The sequence below is a fragment of the Amphichorda felina genome (genome assembly GCF_050947745.1).
Source record: "Amphichorda felina strain 45539 chromosome Unknown scaffold_6, whole genome shotgun sequence".
Classification (NCBI taxonomy): Eukaryota; Fungi; Ascomycota; class Sordariomycetes; order Hypocreales; family Bionectriaceae; genus Amphichorda; species Amphichorda felina.
This window is the reverse complement of record NW_028145044.1, coordinates 1,984,084-1,996,555: the sequence shown is the minus strand read 5'-3', so window position 1 is coordinate 1,996,555 and position 12,472 is coordinate 1,984,084. Positions and strand designations below refer to the sequence as shown.

Sequence of the window (12,472 nt, the reverse complement as noted above, 5' to 3'; positions counted from 1 at the left end):
TACAAAGCCGCAGTAGTACAAAATACTAACTTTTGCACTGTGGTCGCTGGCCAGTCTTCTTTGTCCTCCGCAACGCTCCGGGACGTGTTCGAGTGGCCGAGATTTGACTTCAGCCAGCCTGGTAGGAAGGCTGCAAGCCGCCTGCGCCGTGGAAACTAACTATGCGTTGCTATCGTCCCGTAAATCCGTTAATTCTGCACCAGTGAGGCCATGGTGCCAGCCCAATGCTTCGAGAGAGGGGAACTCGAGCTCGGTAGGCATTCCGTATTCGCTCCATCTTCTTCCGTGGCTTCCTTCTCTGGTCGTATTTGTTGATCATCTCGGGTGCAGTCGCTTACCCCCTTCTTGGACCCTTGAGACCCCTTGAGACCGTGGCTCGGGACCTCGTCCACCTATCGGCCGCGACCCGGAGACGACTTTTCTTATATTGCCAAAAATGCTTGTGTAAGAGAAATCTGGGTGGAGGATGGGGGCTCTAGTCTCAAGGGCCTACAGGCCTGCCCCTTGCTGGCTCCCCACATGAAACTGCAGCCTCTTGCAAGGGCACCCCATGCTCCACGGCTTAGATGGCTTTAAGAACGTCAACAGCACATGGAGAGCATGGACCGGTGGCTGTTTGTGCATCGGGCGCATCGGGTGCATCTGAGCCGTTCGTCGCTGCGCCAATCAGCACGGCGTGTTTTCCAAGCCGGCTTCGCCGATGTCGCCTTTGGCTCTCGGAGATGAGAGCTCCCCCTTGTCGCCCTGACGTAGGTGATGGGGCGCTGGCGCTCGAGCCTAGAGGGGGAGGGGGACTTCACGGGAGCATGCTCCAGCACAGGCACTCCGCAAAGCGAGGTTCAACGGCTGCTAGCCAATTGTTACTCTGAAGCCGCAGGGTATTATCCAGGGCTGAGGATGTATTGATGGCTCAATGCGACCCGACAGAGGTAGTAGTAGCTAAGTGATCGCTTGACGAGGGCAGGTTGTCTGCATCATCTACTCGGTGCGGGGAGAAGGTTGGGAGGAGTGGGCAACGCTGAGCCTGCCGCGGCACAGTTCGGAAGCTCGCCCCTCTGCCATCATTCTGGTGCGTGCCTGAGGACGTGTTCCAGAGGTCGAGCTTATGAAAAACGCTCACCCAGAGACATGGTGGTGAGGATGAGTCGGGCCAATGGTGCAGTAGCAGCGGCACATGCATGTCTGGATTGAGTGGCATCGCAATTCTGCCGAAGCGCGACAGCCATGGGCCATTAACTCACAGCCGGAGGGAAAGTGGCTTTGGGGCGTTGCCCCAACGGGGCCCAGTACGAACAGGGCTCGCTGGGCAGGGTCCTTTGGGGGCATGTCAAAAAATCGACATCAGAAAATGAACCACAAGGACCAATCACAACGGTTCCTGCATCCCCTCCAGATCCTTATCTGAGACCAACCACCACGGCGGACCGCATCTTGCATTTGGCACTAGCGGACAACTGGGGGGAAGTGTGAGAGAGGCTAAAATCGTGGGACTGACCCCCACTGTCGGCGAGGCTGCATCTCTGAAGAGAGCCCAGTCTCGAGGGCATGCCGACGAAGCGAGAGAGGATGTCGGGCCATGGCAAGGCAGCCGAATCACAGCCATGACTATGGCCCATATGTATGTAGGTACGGCGCCATGCCGACGTCACGATGGTGAGAATCAAAGATACAGGAGCATCGAAATATCACATGCCCAGCTTCCAGTTTTTTATGTAGTAATATTATCTATGACTAGTACTACTACCCTACTACTATTACTTGCCATCATAATGTGATGTTGCATGTCCATGGAACTCGAAAGGGGGGAGTTCAAAAGTGGTGCGCACCACCACAGATGGGCGCGCCAAAGCCACACCTTTGATGACAATGGCTCTTCTCTCCTTGGCCAGGGACTTTCTATCGCAAATCATCTTTACGCATTTGTAAATGGACTGCCTCGGACGAGTCCTTCGAGGTTAGAACAGGCAGACGGAGTCTCCCGAATCAGACCCTAGTCCGAAGTCGGCGTCGGCGCTGAACCCTCGCCGCCGAACACCGTCGCCGAATGTAGCCACCGAATGACACCGACACGGGCGAGAAAGAGCAGAGAGCATTGATGAAGCCAGCAAGACTAGTTTAGGGGGTTGTTATTATGGGGCTCGCAGATGAGATCTCGTCGTTCCAGCACCGAGGGCCCTAGCAACCCACGTAGCGAGACATGCAGAAGCTCGCCACTAGGGCACTTCCAGAACCCGAATTATCCCGACGCTCCCCCCAAGCGACTCACCCGGGAGTTTCGTGCGGGTGAATGAAAGTGTCACACCAACCTTGGTCAACAACACAGCAACACAGGACACGTTTTCAATTACCTCACGGAAACGTGGCTCTGCTGACCCCCAAGCCAAGAAACATGACATTTACCCTTCAGTCCTCTTTTTTCCCAGGAGCCGCGATTAGCGGTGTGTCTTCCGAGCTGAAAGCCTGTGAACAAAAGCACCCGCAGCAGCCTGAATTGCTCCTCGGCTTGCTACCTCCGTAAAAGGGGGCCATGGCCCAGCATGTGTATGTGCGTGACGTTACGTCTGAGGGACCTTTGAGGTATCGTGGCTCGTATGGCAGCAGTAGTACTCGTATTGGTGGTAATGTCAGCAGTAGCAACAGCAGCAGCAAGTCAGCAACAGCAAGTCAGCAACAGTAGCAGGAGTGTGTCGCCCCGCATGTGTCCGAGGTCAGCACCCTGCTATGCGGAATTAAGCATGTCCGACAATTGGCACCATTCCTTTTCTCGGGCTCTTTGGCCCCTCTTGTTGGATCTCGACGTTGGATGGTGTGGATTAGAATCTCTTGGCTCGCGGCTGCTAAGCGCCCCAGCGCCTAACTACCGCGCTCTTGCTCCACTGTTGCAACGCCAATCTTCAATCATGCAACAGCAACACTCGATATCAGAGTCCAGACCAGACTCGACGTGACGCAACCGTCGGATCAGCCCAGATGTTCGGAACGCTGCCAGACCTAACACCGCGAGATGTGAGATTCAGCCCCATAAGAATGATTTTGTTGCATCCTCCAACTAAACCCGCTCGCAGTCGCATTCGCTTTGGTACTCCTCGTCCAGGAGTCCCGTCCAAGCATTCTCCCCCTTCGACGCGTCGTCCCCCGACCCCAGCGGCGGTCACAGCAACAACAACAACAATGGCCCGGGGCCACATCGCCAGCGTCCCCAGCTCATTGAGCGGACGCCCCTCCATCGGCTAGCCCTGGACGAGGTCTACATGGCCCGCCGCAAAGTCAACGTCGCCAACTTTGGCAGCCACTGGCTCAAGCCCCCTGGCGTCCCCAAGACGCTGCACCAGATGCGCGAGGAGAAGCGCGAGCAGGAGGAACACGCTGAAGCCGTCCGGCGCGAGCAGCTGGCACAGGAGCTGGCTGAGGCCGGCGGCGAGGCCCTGTCTATGGATGGCATGATGGATGACGTGCAGCGGGACGGGGCGGAGGACCTGGACGATGATATCCCCGAAGCGGGCGACGACTTCCTCATGGGTGGTGATGATGATGATGACGATGACGAGGAGGAGGAGGACGGTGATGATGAAGATGAAGATGAGGCCGATGGGGACCTAGACGCCGCAGACGAGGAAGCCGCCCTACGAGAGGAGAGACACAACGACCTCGTCGCCGCACGTATGCGTATGACGGACGACGCCTTCCGTGAGGCACTCATCCGGGGCGACCCAGACGGTGACGACATGTATGGCAGCGATGAGGAGCTACAGGAGCAAGGTGAGGGCCACATGCTCGATGAGGACGACTTCGCCCACGACGGAATGATGGACGGCAGCGATGATGGCATGGGTATTGATATGGATGCCAACCTCGATGACGACATACCTGAGGCTGAGAGCGGCGGCTACGAGCACACCGACTCTGAAGCCGACCTCACCAGTAGCGACAACAGCGACATGTCGGGGCACGATGATGAGGAGGAAGACGAAGACGAAGGAGAACAATACTATGGCGGCGGTGAGATTGGCTTTGCGCCGCGAGCAGCCCCGTTGGGCCCGCCGCAGTCGCCGACTCTGCATGGCCGAAGCAGCCTGTCCGCTCCGCGCCTTAGCATGGACCTCAGCGGCATTCTGTCTCACGATGAGAGTAGTTACATGGCCAGTAGCCCCGCGCAGGCACGGCGGGCAAGACATGGTTAAGAGCACCTGCGAGAACATGGGTTTTAAGGCGTTTTTGGTGGCATAGATGATATACCCTCGGTCCGGTCAAGGATTGACCAAGCGAGAACTTTCTCCATAAGCATGAGTTACGGTCAATGTAAATTTTATGAATTATGCACGTTGTTACAATACTGTACGAGTACTGTGTAAGGTATGCTCTGGTCTCACCATCATTAACCGTTCCCAGAAAGCCATTGAACCTCAGTAAAACAGATCATGAACTCCGCCCCAACGCCGGCCATACAATGCATATGTAACAACCCCTTCGCAAGGCACCACCGTCCAGTCATCAAGACTCCTGGAAAACGTGCGAGCTCCCAGTAGATGGCGCCCGCCCCTCGAGGGTGTTCCGCTCAGAAGAGCCAGACGTAGACAAACAGCAAGATGACAAGCCCAAAGAACAACAGCCACACCTTCCACGGTATACCAGTCCTCTGGGCCATCAACAGCATGCGATTCATCGTCCCCTTCAGGCGTACTCTCGTCCGGTCAAATGTGTCGTTCATCTTCTCCGCCAATGCCGAGGACTCGCGGATCTCTTCGCCAATCGCCGAGGTCATCTACACGCACCACCACCGTCAGCATCGCTCCGGGGTTCACCAAGGGAAGAGGGGGGCCCGGAGGGGGGAGAGACTCACATCCTTGAGCACCCGCACCTTGCCCAGTATACCCGCCACCTGCTCGTCATTCTGGCTCTCTAGCTCGTTGAGCACTGCGTCGCTGTACTGGCCCTTCTTGTTGGGCGTCGCGGGGCGGTAGCCATGGCTCTCGACACCCAGGTGCCTCTGTCCGCCAGGACTACTGTAGCCGTATCCGCCACCCACGCTACCGGGGCTGGGCCGCCGCGTCTGGTCGCCCGTGTACCCGGCAAAGAGCTGGCTGCGCGAGTCGCGCTGGTGGAGGGACGAGGCGCCGAACCTGCGCTGCGTTAGCATATGGCCCGTGACGTCTCTAGGTCCTGCGACGGGGGAGCCCGCGTGGTGAGGAGGGCCGAGGGTGCAGAGAGGATCAGCCAACCTTTGCGCCATGGTAATGTGGCCTAACGCTATACAGGTGTGAATGTTTTGAGCATAGAGAAGAAAGAAATATTCATTTGATGGTTGCAAGATGGAATGTGCCCCTTTTGGGAATTTTTTGAGCGATGCGAGGTGGTCTTTTCCGGGATTCGAGATTCGTCGGTCGGGCGCCATGCGTCGGCTGTGGCCAATGGCACGTGGCGTCACCAACAAGGTTCAATGCCCAACATTACTCTGTATTCGTACACCCAGACATGTCTTCCATCAACTACCCAACTACTGGCTGGTGCCTCAACACGACCAGCCTGTTCGAACGGGGCGATTGGCTACTTGTGCGCTGGCGATAGTAGCGTAGGCTGCGATCCCGCTAATTTCGAAGTTCTATCTTCGTCATCAAGTGCGAGCGATGCATGCGCTGACAGGTAGTCGCGCGCGAAGCTCGATTGACTTTACCGTTGTGAAACCCTTTAGGCGCCACTGCAGGAAATAGAGCGGGCATCGTTTCTGAGAGTGCTCAACCGCGTTTCGGTGTACTCCAATTGATTGATTAATTAGTTGGGACGAACTTTCATATTCCCTTACCGAAGACTTATAGAGAGCGAGGCAACGCATTTGTAGGCCCTTGAGGTGCGAAGTAGTACTAGTAGTGTTTGAGGCCCAGACTGGCTTGCATATGGCTGGCTCACCATATTGACGACGCCTGGATCAGGTCTCTCAAATCAAATGATGCGAGATGCGTACTTGTCAACCCAGTTAGCGCCTGGTTCCCTACCCGCTTAACTTGAATTGGAGATCCGGTCAACGTTATCGTGTCAGTTGAATTTCTGAACTGTGCTGAGATGCGTCTCAGACAAACTGTTACCCTAGACCCACTAGTTACTAATGGCTTCGATGCCGCGACGGGAGACAGGAACATTGAAGAGTCGAAATGTTTCCAATGATTCTGGAACCTTATTTATTGGTGAGTGAGGGGGTCGCTTCACTTCCCTACTACTTATGGATTAGTGGGTGTAAAAAGGGTTGTTTGTTTACAGACGCGCAAAGCCTATGCAAACCAACAGCAGAGCTTTTCCGTGTATGATTGTCATAATCATCATCATCGCATGCATTTTATCTACCGCCTTTTGTGTTCGTAGTAGTAAAACTCCAGGCCCCATACTGCTGAATTGGGCAATTTTTTTTTTGTTGCGTATGTCCCTTCCTCATGCCGACCGTGCAGCATCTGCGAGGCAAGCCTGCACACAACCCATCACTAAGCTTTCACCACGCTTTCACCACGCTTTCACCACGCTGTGCATCACGCGGCCAAAGCGTTGTCCCCAATTCGCCACAGCGCATCGTCAGCAAGCCCTTTAGCCGGACATCTTGGTGTCCTCATCAGGGGGCGTGAAGTCGTCATCGTCGTCGTCTTCATCATCATCGTCGACAGGGTTCTGCTCAGCAGCCTTGGCGAAGTCGATGATCTGGCCACGGGTGCGGCGCCCACCCTCGACGATGTTGTTGAGATCAATCTCCTCCAGACCGTCTTCGCCATCATCTAGGATGCGGGTTAGTTCATGCGGATAGTGGTTCCCGTGGAGTTGGGTAGATCGTACCTCCTTGAGCGGCCTGCTGAGAAGGACGTTAGCATAGCTGTTCACAACAAGGGGATATTAGGGGGTTTACATACTTCCTCCTCCTCCTCGTCAGAACTCGAGTCATCGTCATCGTCATCGTCATTCATGGCAGTGTCCTGGGGGACATCCTCAGCAGGAGCCTTGCCCTTGCCCTTGTTCTCGGAGACACCCTCCGCGTTAGCGGGGTCCTGGGGGATAGTAGCCTGGGTGCCAGACATGGTTACGATGATGATGGGTGTGAGTTGCGAAGAGTCGTGAGTTGGACGTAGATTATGAAAGTCTGGGCGCAAGCCGGTGGAAGGTTGGTGAGATAGAGAAAGTTGAAAGGTCGAAATGGAAGTGAGCTTCAAGGTGAGGAACTGTGAATGGCCTTGTTTGGCGCATTGGGGCACCACCTTAAAAAGCAGGTGCTTGCGACTCGACTTTACGGAAAAGCGCCATTGCGCGTAGCAACGGGGCTAGTCCCGAATTGTCTTAGCCCATTGTGATCGCCTGAGATTCGTACAGTCACGTGTGCGCCACAGCAAAACTCCACCAAGATATGTGCAGGTTGAGAACGAGGAGAGAGGATGTTTCATTATTATCCGTTCGGTGAAGTTCGGATGTGACTCTGGTGAACTCTAGACGGGGAGTGGACTGCACTCTGGCAACTCTGCCCCTCGACTACCATGTCGGACTGGTATCTCCAGCTTGGAAGCCTTTGTGGCTAAAATACTAGAAGACTAGGGCAGAGGGAAGCAATGATTGCAGGCCATCGCCAATATCTACGTACAGCCGCGTCTGGATAGAACACAACAGGTTGGGTAAGGGATTCATGTATCGTTCTGGCACTGCTGACAGCCCGAGGCTCTGAAATTTCACAAAGTCTGAGAGAGAAGGTGGCAGGTTGGGTCCATGGTATTATAATGTCGTTTAGATTTGTCTCGTTCTCGTCTATTGGCCGCCGCCGCCGCCGCTCAGCACGAGGAAACCTGCGATGGCAATCATCCACCAGTATCTGTTGCGAGTTAGCCACATCCCAAACTATTGGTGGCAGGAGCACAGCATACTTTTGCAGGAATGTCTTCTCCTGCTCCTCGACCTTCCTCCCCTCGGGTGATAGCACCACAGGCTTGTTCAGCTCCGGTTGCTTCCCCTTGCCCTCCACAAGCACCACCGCCTTAGGCCCAAAGTCGCGCGTCTGCCCCGCGTCGATCCGCACGCCCTTGCATGCCGCGCTGAGCACCTCGCCGCCCCGTGCGTCCACCGTGAGAATTAGGTTGGGTGAGAAACCCTTGCTGAAGTTGTCCACCGAGGCGACCGTCGTGCCAGAGATCCACTGCGAGGACTTGGGGTCGTACAGACCGATGCGGACGAGATCGGCTGTCTCAGGGATCTCGGGCGCCTCGTAGGCAACGATGGAGGTGGTATCGAGGGAGAGCGGGTCGTATGATACTTCAGCGAGTGGTTCGGGGTTGGTGGTGGTCACGGTTAGAGGCTGGATGTAGATTTGGGCGGTACGCGGGTTGGCTGAGGCCAATGTGGCAGCGCAGAGCGCCGCGATGAAAGTTGCGACGCGCATGACCGGCTGGGACTCTTGTCTTGCTGAATTTGGGACCGTAAGCTGGGAGAAGGTGGTAGATGTGGGACACGTTGATGGACAGATCCCAAAGACGGGCGAGGGCGATGGCGGGGATATATCGGCTAATCATTGCCCAATCCATCAACAGGTATCCGTAGGCACCTACGATGGGGCGTACAGATATTACCAGTTGTTCGATAGAAAAGCGAGATATGACATAATTATCCTTCAATTTCAAATATTGAATCTTGACTCAATCATTGTACATTCGTGTATATCCCAAGAATGCTATGCCCAGTTGCCCCCTAACTTCTATTGTCCAATGCACCATCCCAAATCAAACCTACCTACCCGAACGCCGTTATATGTGCCAAATGTAAAAGGTTTTTTCTTTTCTTTCTTTCTTTCCTTTTTTCTTTTTTTACCTCCAACCGCTCGCCTGCTCTTGATATCCGTGGTCGGCCGTTTCTCATACACTCTCCGTAACTCAATAAGAGGTCATCTTGGCAGGGGGGAAGGGTCTCCCGATAACCACATGGCCCACAACAGCAAAGACAAATTAGGGTATCATCATCCTAGTCCGACTCTTCTTCTTCGCCTTCTTCCCGGTCATCGCTGTCCTCATCTATAAAATCATTCTCCGAGGAGCCATCGGATTCAAGAGTGTACCCTGGGGTACGCTCCACCAGCCCACGATAGTATGCCACGAGGACTTCTGGGTTGGGTACAATTTTCCAGTCTACTCGGTGGAGGAATTCGAGCTCCAGGAGCTTCAGCTCAGCCACTCGCACTCCCCCCACCCTTGCGTATGTCGCATTGTTCCAGAACGAATCTGACAGACCCTTGGCGGCGACGGTTGCGGCGGTGATGAGGAATCGATGAACCGTGAGTGTGTTGATCGTGAAGTCTTGGTACATTAGGCAGAGTCGGTCGATATAGTAGACCATGGCGAGAAGAAGTGGTGGCGTTAGTGTGGCATGCCTGGCGAGCCGGTGCAGGTAATCGCGCACGGATATCCCCGGAGCGGTTCTATCACAGAGGTCAGACGAGGATGATCAATCGGGCCATGGACTTGGGGTGTCTGACCTTGAGTGGAAGCGTGTCAGGCTACCACTCGACATTTGTATAGCGTCATTCGTTGTGATTAGCTCTGACAACATGTGTGATATCAGCTCCACCATGTCCACGGGCGCACAGAACTCGTAGAGCTGAGGCAATATCTTTGGGGGGCTTTCCTCGGCCTTGGCGCGCTTGGTCGCCTTGGGTGATGGCTGCTTAGAGGCGTTCGTATCATCGGCCGAGGTATCCTCCCCTGCAGATGGCTCAGGCGAAACTCGCCGCTTGTTTGGAGATAGGGCAGCCTGGGGCTGTGCGTCTGGGGCGGATAGAGAAGTCGGTGTTTGCGTAGGTGGAGTTTCTATTGCAGAGGCCGTCTTGATCATGGGGTGCGGGCGAGGACTGGGTGGGGGGTCGAGGGGAGTGCTCTGGGTAGTTTGGTGATCGGTGGTGGTGGTGCCATCGGGCGTGGCCTCGACGGCGAGAACATGGCCCTGGGCGTCGTCGCGCCAGGAGCGTGGGGCCACTGGCGACTTCATCGAGGCGCTGGTAGAGGAAGTAATAGACCGTGAGGACGGCCGGCGCGGGATCGGAGCAGCAGCACCTGCTGCAGTTGCAGCCGTCGTGGAACTGCCAAGAGGGGCATGAGCGTGCGCGAGGAGGTGGGGATGACGGCCATGGACAGAGGTGGTGGCGGAGCTGGCCAAGATGGGGGAAGTCGTCAACATGGTCTGCGGCGCATGGTCGAGGCGACGGAAGGCGGGAACATGAGGCGTTCAGACTGACGGCGCAGATGTTTCGGGAAGAATTATCGTCGGGACGTCGGCGCCACAGAGGTTTATTATTACGAATGGATGCCTCCCGCGTAGCCAAATTCCTTCCAATCCAACCACATCGGGCACTGGGCAGCGAGGGGCTGCCTGCCGCTTCTGCCGCTTCTGGCCAACAGCGCTATAGACCCGCCCCACGAACCCATCACCTTAGGTACGGGTAGAGCCATTTCTCGCCAGCCTCACTGCCTGGCTGATTTGCGCTGTACGACATCATTCTCGAGAACCGCGAGCGACAGGCACCAGTTTGTTAAACACGTGGTCACGAACTAGATCTGAATGCAAGATTCGGGTTCGTGATGTCGTGCTCCCATCGCTATTCCGGATGAGTGAAGTGACATCCTCTCGATACTTCAAGGCTGAAACGGTGTGATAAAACGGGTGTTATACACGTGTGTGTAAAAAGAAAGTCTCTCCTGTGTACTGCGAGTACGAATATATGTGCGTCTATACAAAGCCACTGTTGCAGGGAAACAGTGCCTCTCGGTTACTCCAGTATACACTACCAGGTAAGCACTCGTACCTTCCTTAATACTTGGTAGTACCGTACCTAGTTGGTACTGTCGAGCACTGGGCCTGCTTGTTCACATTTTAATAGCCTGCGACCTGGATGGAAGTCGCAATCGATAAGATAAAATTCGTGCACGTGCCAAGACACAACACCCCAGGTTCTCAGCTTGCCCAGATCCTAAGGTGACGTGTGGTGCTCCCGCCTTGTTGCTGAATCCAGATCCGGTCATTCATCAACACTTTTCACATTTTGTCAACTCCGCCACTCGAGCACAACTTGTCGGCACATTTCACAAGCCGTTGCCCTTATCATTGCACTTCTAACCAAGCTAACTCTGTCTCATCGCATTGGGGATTTTCTCGGCCAACCCATCGTCACAGGCGACCTCGATCCATGTCGCCTGTTTGAACCCCGAAGAGCTGCGCCCAGACTCCAGACGCAAAGCGTTGCTCCTTATCGACCTGCCGGCCTAGAACTCTTCCTCATCCAGGGCTCCTCCAATGGCGAGACCTCAGAGCCCTCCCATTTTGTCCCAGCTTCGCAGCGCGAGAACGGTTCCCGAGCAAGCAGCGGCCCTTCGAGCTCTCAAGAACGATATCGTCGGTCATGTCCAGAAGAAGGAGCAATGGATTGCACTGGGCGTCCTGGAGCCTATCGTTCGAACCATATCATCTGGAACACCCCAGGAAAGACTGAATGGCAGGGGCTCGCATGCACAGTTCTGCTCCCGCCATCTGTCCGATGAAGATGGCGCCAAGCTACAAGCTTTGCAGCTGGTGGCTAGCTTCGCTCACGGTCTGTTGCCCTGTGAACTCTGAATACATGCATGTCACTGACAGCTACAATAGGGGGGCCGGCTTTTTTAGCACCGATACATGCCTCTCGAGCTCTACCCGCCATCCTGGTACATATCTCTCCATATGCTAATCCGCCGGAGATCGTCGTTGCTGCACTTCGAGCCTTGACAGACATAGCCGATTCCGTCGCCTTGGGCGGTCCCTCGTCTCCCATTACTCCCCAGTCCCTTGCCGAATCCTTTTTTTTAACCCAGCACATGGACTCGCTCAATGCCATCCTGTCCATCTCTTCCTCGAAGCATATATTACAGACACAGGTCTCCTTGGCATGTGGTTTGATCTATAAGCTGTGTGGCGAGGAAAAGCATCAGCATGCTTTGGCTATGGGCGGTGTTCTGGACTCTCTTGCTGCGCGCTTGGCAAGCTTCGCAGTTGCCCAGGGATACGTGGTGCCTGGCGCAGTAGCAGCAGCACAGAAAGATGGGCTCTATGAAGCGTTTCCTGACCCAGCTCCCGACAACGCAAAGCTGGGACCTGTTCTTAGGGCTATCACAGCTGTTTTGGGAGAGTCTAAATACCGGGCAAATAGGCTCCTTTGCGCCCCTGCTACTCTTGCGGTATTCCCATCCATCAGGTTTGACGGCCCCAGGCCATTTCAGGATGGAAGGACCGAACTGGGACACGTAGGTCTCAGTGACTTGAGGAATATGGACCTGTCTGCCATGGAGTATGTGCTTCCAGCCATTCCCATTCCGTCATCTCGGAGCACGCCAACCTCGCGCTCCCCGTTTGGAACACCAGACCGGTCGGAATCTCGGGCGTCAAGTCGCAACTCTCACAGCAAGATATTTCCCCGGTCCCAGTGGGACACGGAATCATCTCG

General features: G+C 55.2%; 5 protein-coding genes across 5 annotated transcripts; 1 reads left to right on the top strand and 4 right to left on the bottom strand.

Annotated features, from left to right (window-relative positions):
* Positions 1–2,970: 2,970 nt before the first annotated feature.
* ACO1O0_006480 (Apc15p protein-domain-containing protein) lies at positions 2,971–4,181 on the top strand (the record flags this gene model as incomplete). The annotated part of the gene is made up of 2 exons (XM_083195871.1): positions 2,971–3,006; positions 3,066–4,181. The coding sequence occupies 2 exons, from the start codon at positions 2,971–2,973 to the stop codon at positions 4,179–4,181; spliced, it is 1,152 nt and encodes a 383-aa protein (XP_083048887.1).
* A 374-nt stretch (positions 4,182–4,555) lies between these two features.
* BET1 (SNARE domain- containing protein) lies at positions 4,556–5,230 on the bottom strand (the record flags this gene model as incomplete). Its single annotated transcript, XM_083195870.1, has 3 exons — positions 4,556–4,762; positions 4,841–5,120; positions 5,220–5,230. 3 exons carry the CDS (start codon positions 5,228–5,230, stop codon positions 4,556–4,558), a joined length of 498 nt encoding a protein of 165 aa, XP_083048886.1.
* Positions 5,231–6,570: 1,340 nt separating this feature from the next.
* chz1 (histone chaperone domain CHZ-domain-containing protein) lies at positions 6,571–7,052 on the bottom strand (the record flags this gene model as incomplete). The annotated part of the gene is made up of 3 exons (XM_083195869.1): positions 6,571–6,755; positions 6,814–6,829; positions 6,888–7,052. 3 exons carry the CDS (start codon positions 7,050–7,052, stop codon positions 6,571–6,573), a joined length of 366 nt encoding a protein of 121 aa, XP_083048885.1.
* A 715-nt stretch (positions 7,053–7,767) lies between these two features.
* ACO1O0_006477 (uncharacterized protein) lies at positions 7,768–8,395 on the bottom strand (the record flags this gene model as incomplete). The annotated part of the gene is made up of 2 exons (XM_083195868.1): positions 7,768–7,831; positions 7,884–8,395. The coding sequence occupies 2 exons, from the start codon at positions 8,393–8,395 to the stop codon at positions 7,768–7,770; spliced, it is 576 nt and encodes a 191-aa protein (XP_083048884.1).
* Positions 8,396–8,970: 575 nt separating this feature from the next.
* PHO80 (cyclin-domain-containing protein) lies at positions 8,971–9,990 on the bottom strand (the record flags this gene model as incomplete). The annotated part of the gene is made up of 2 exons (XM_083195867.1): positions 8,971–9,424; positions 9,482–9,990. 2 exons carry the CDS (start codon positions 9,988–9,990, stop codon positions 8,971–8,973), a joined length of 963 nt encoding a protein of 320 aa, XP_083048883.1.
* Between the last annotated feature and the right edge of the window lie 2,482 nt (positions 9,991–12,472).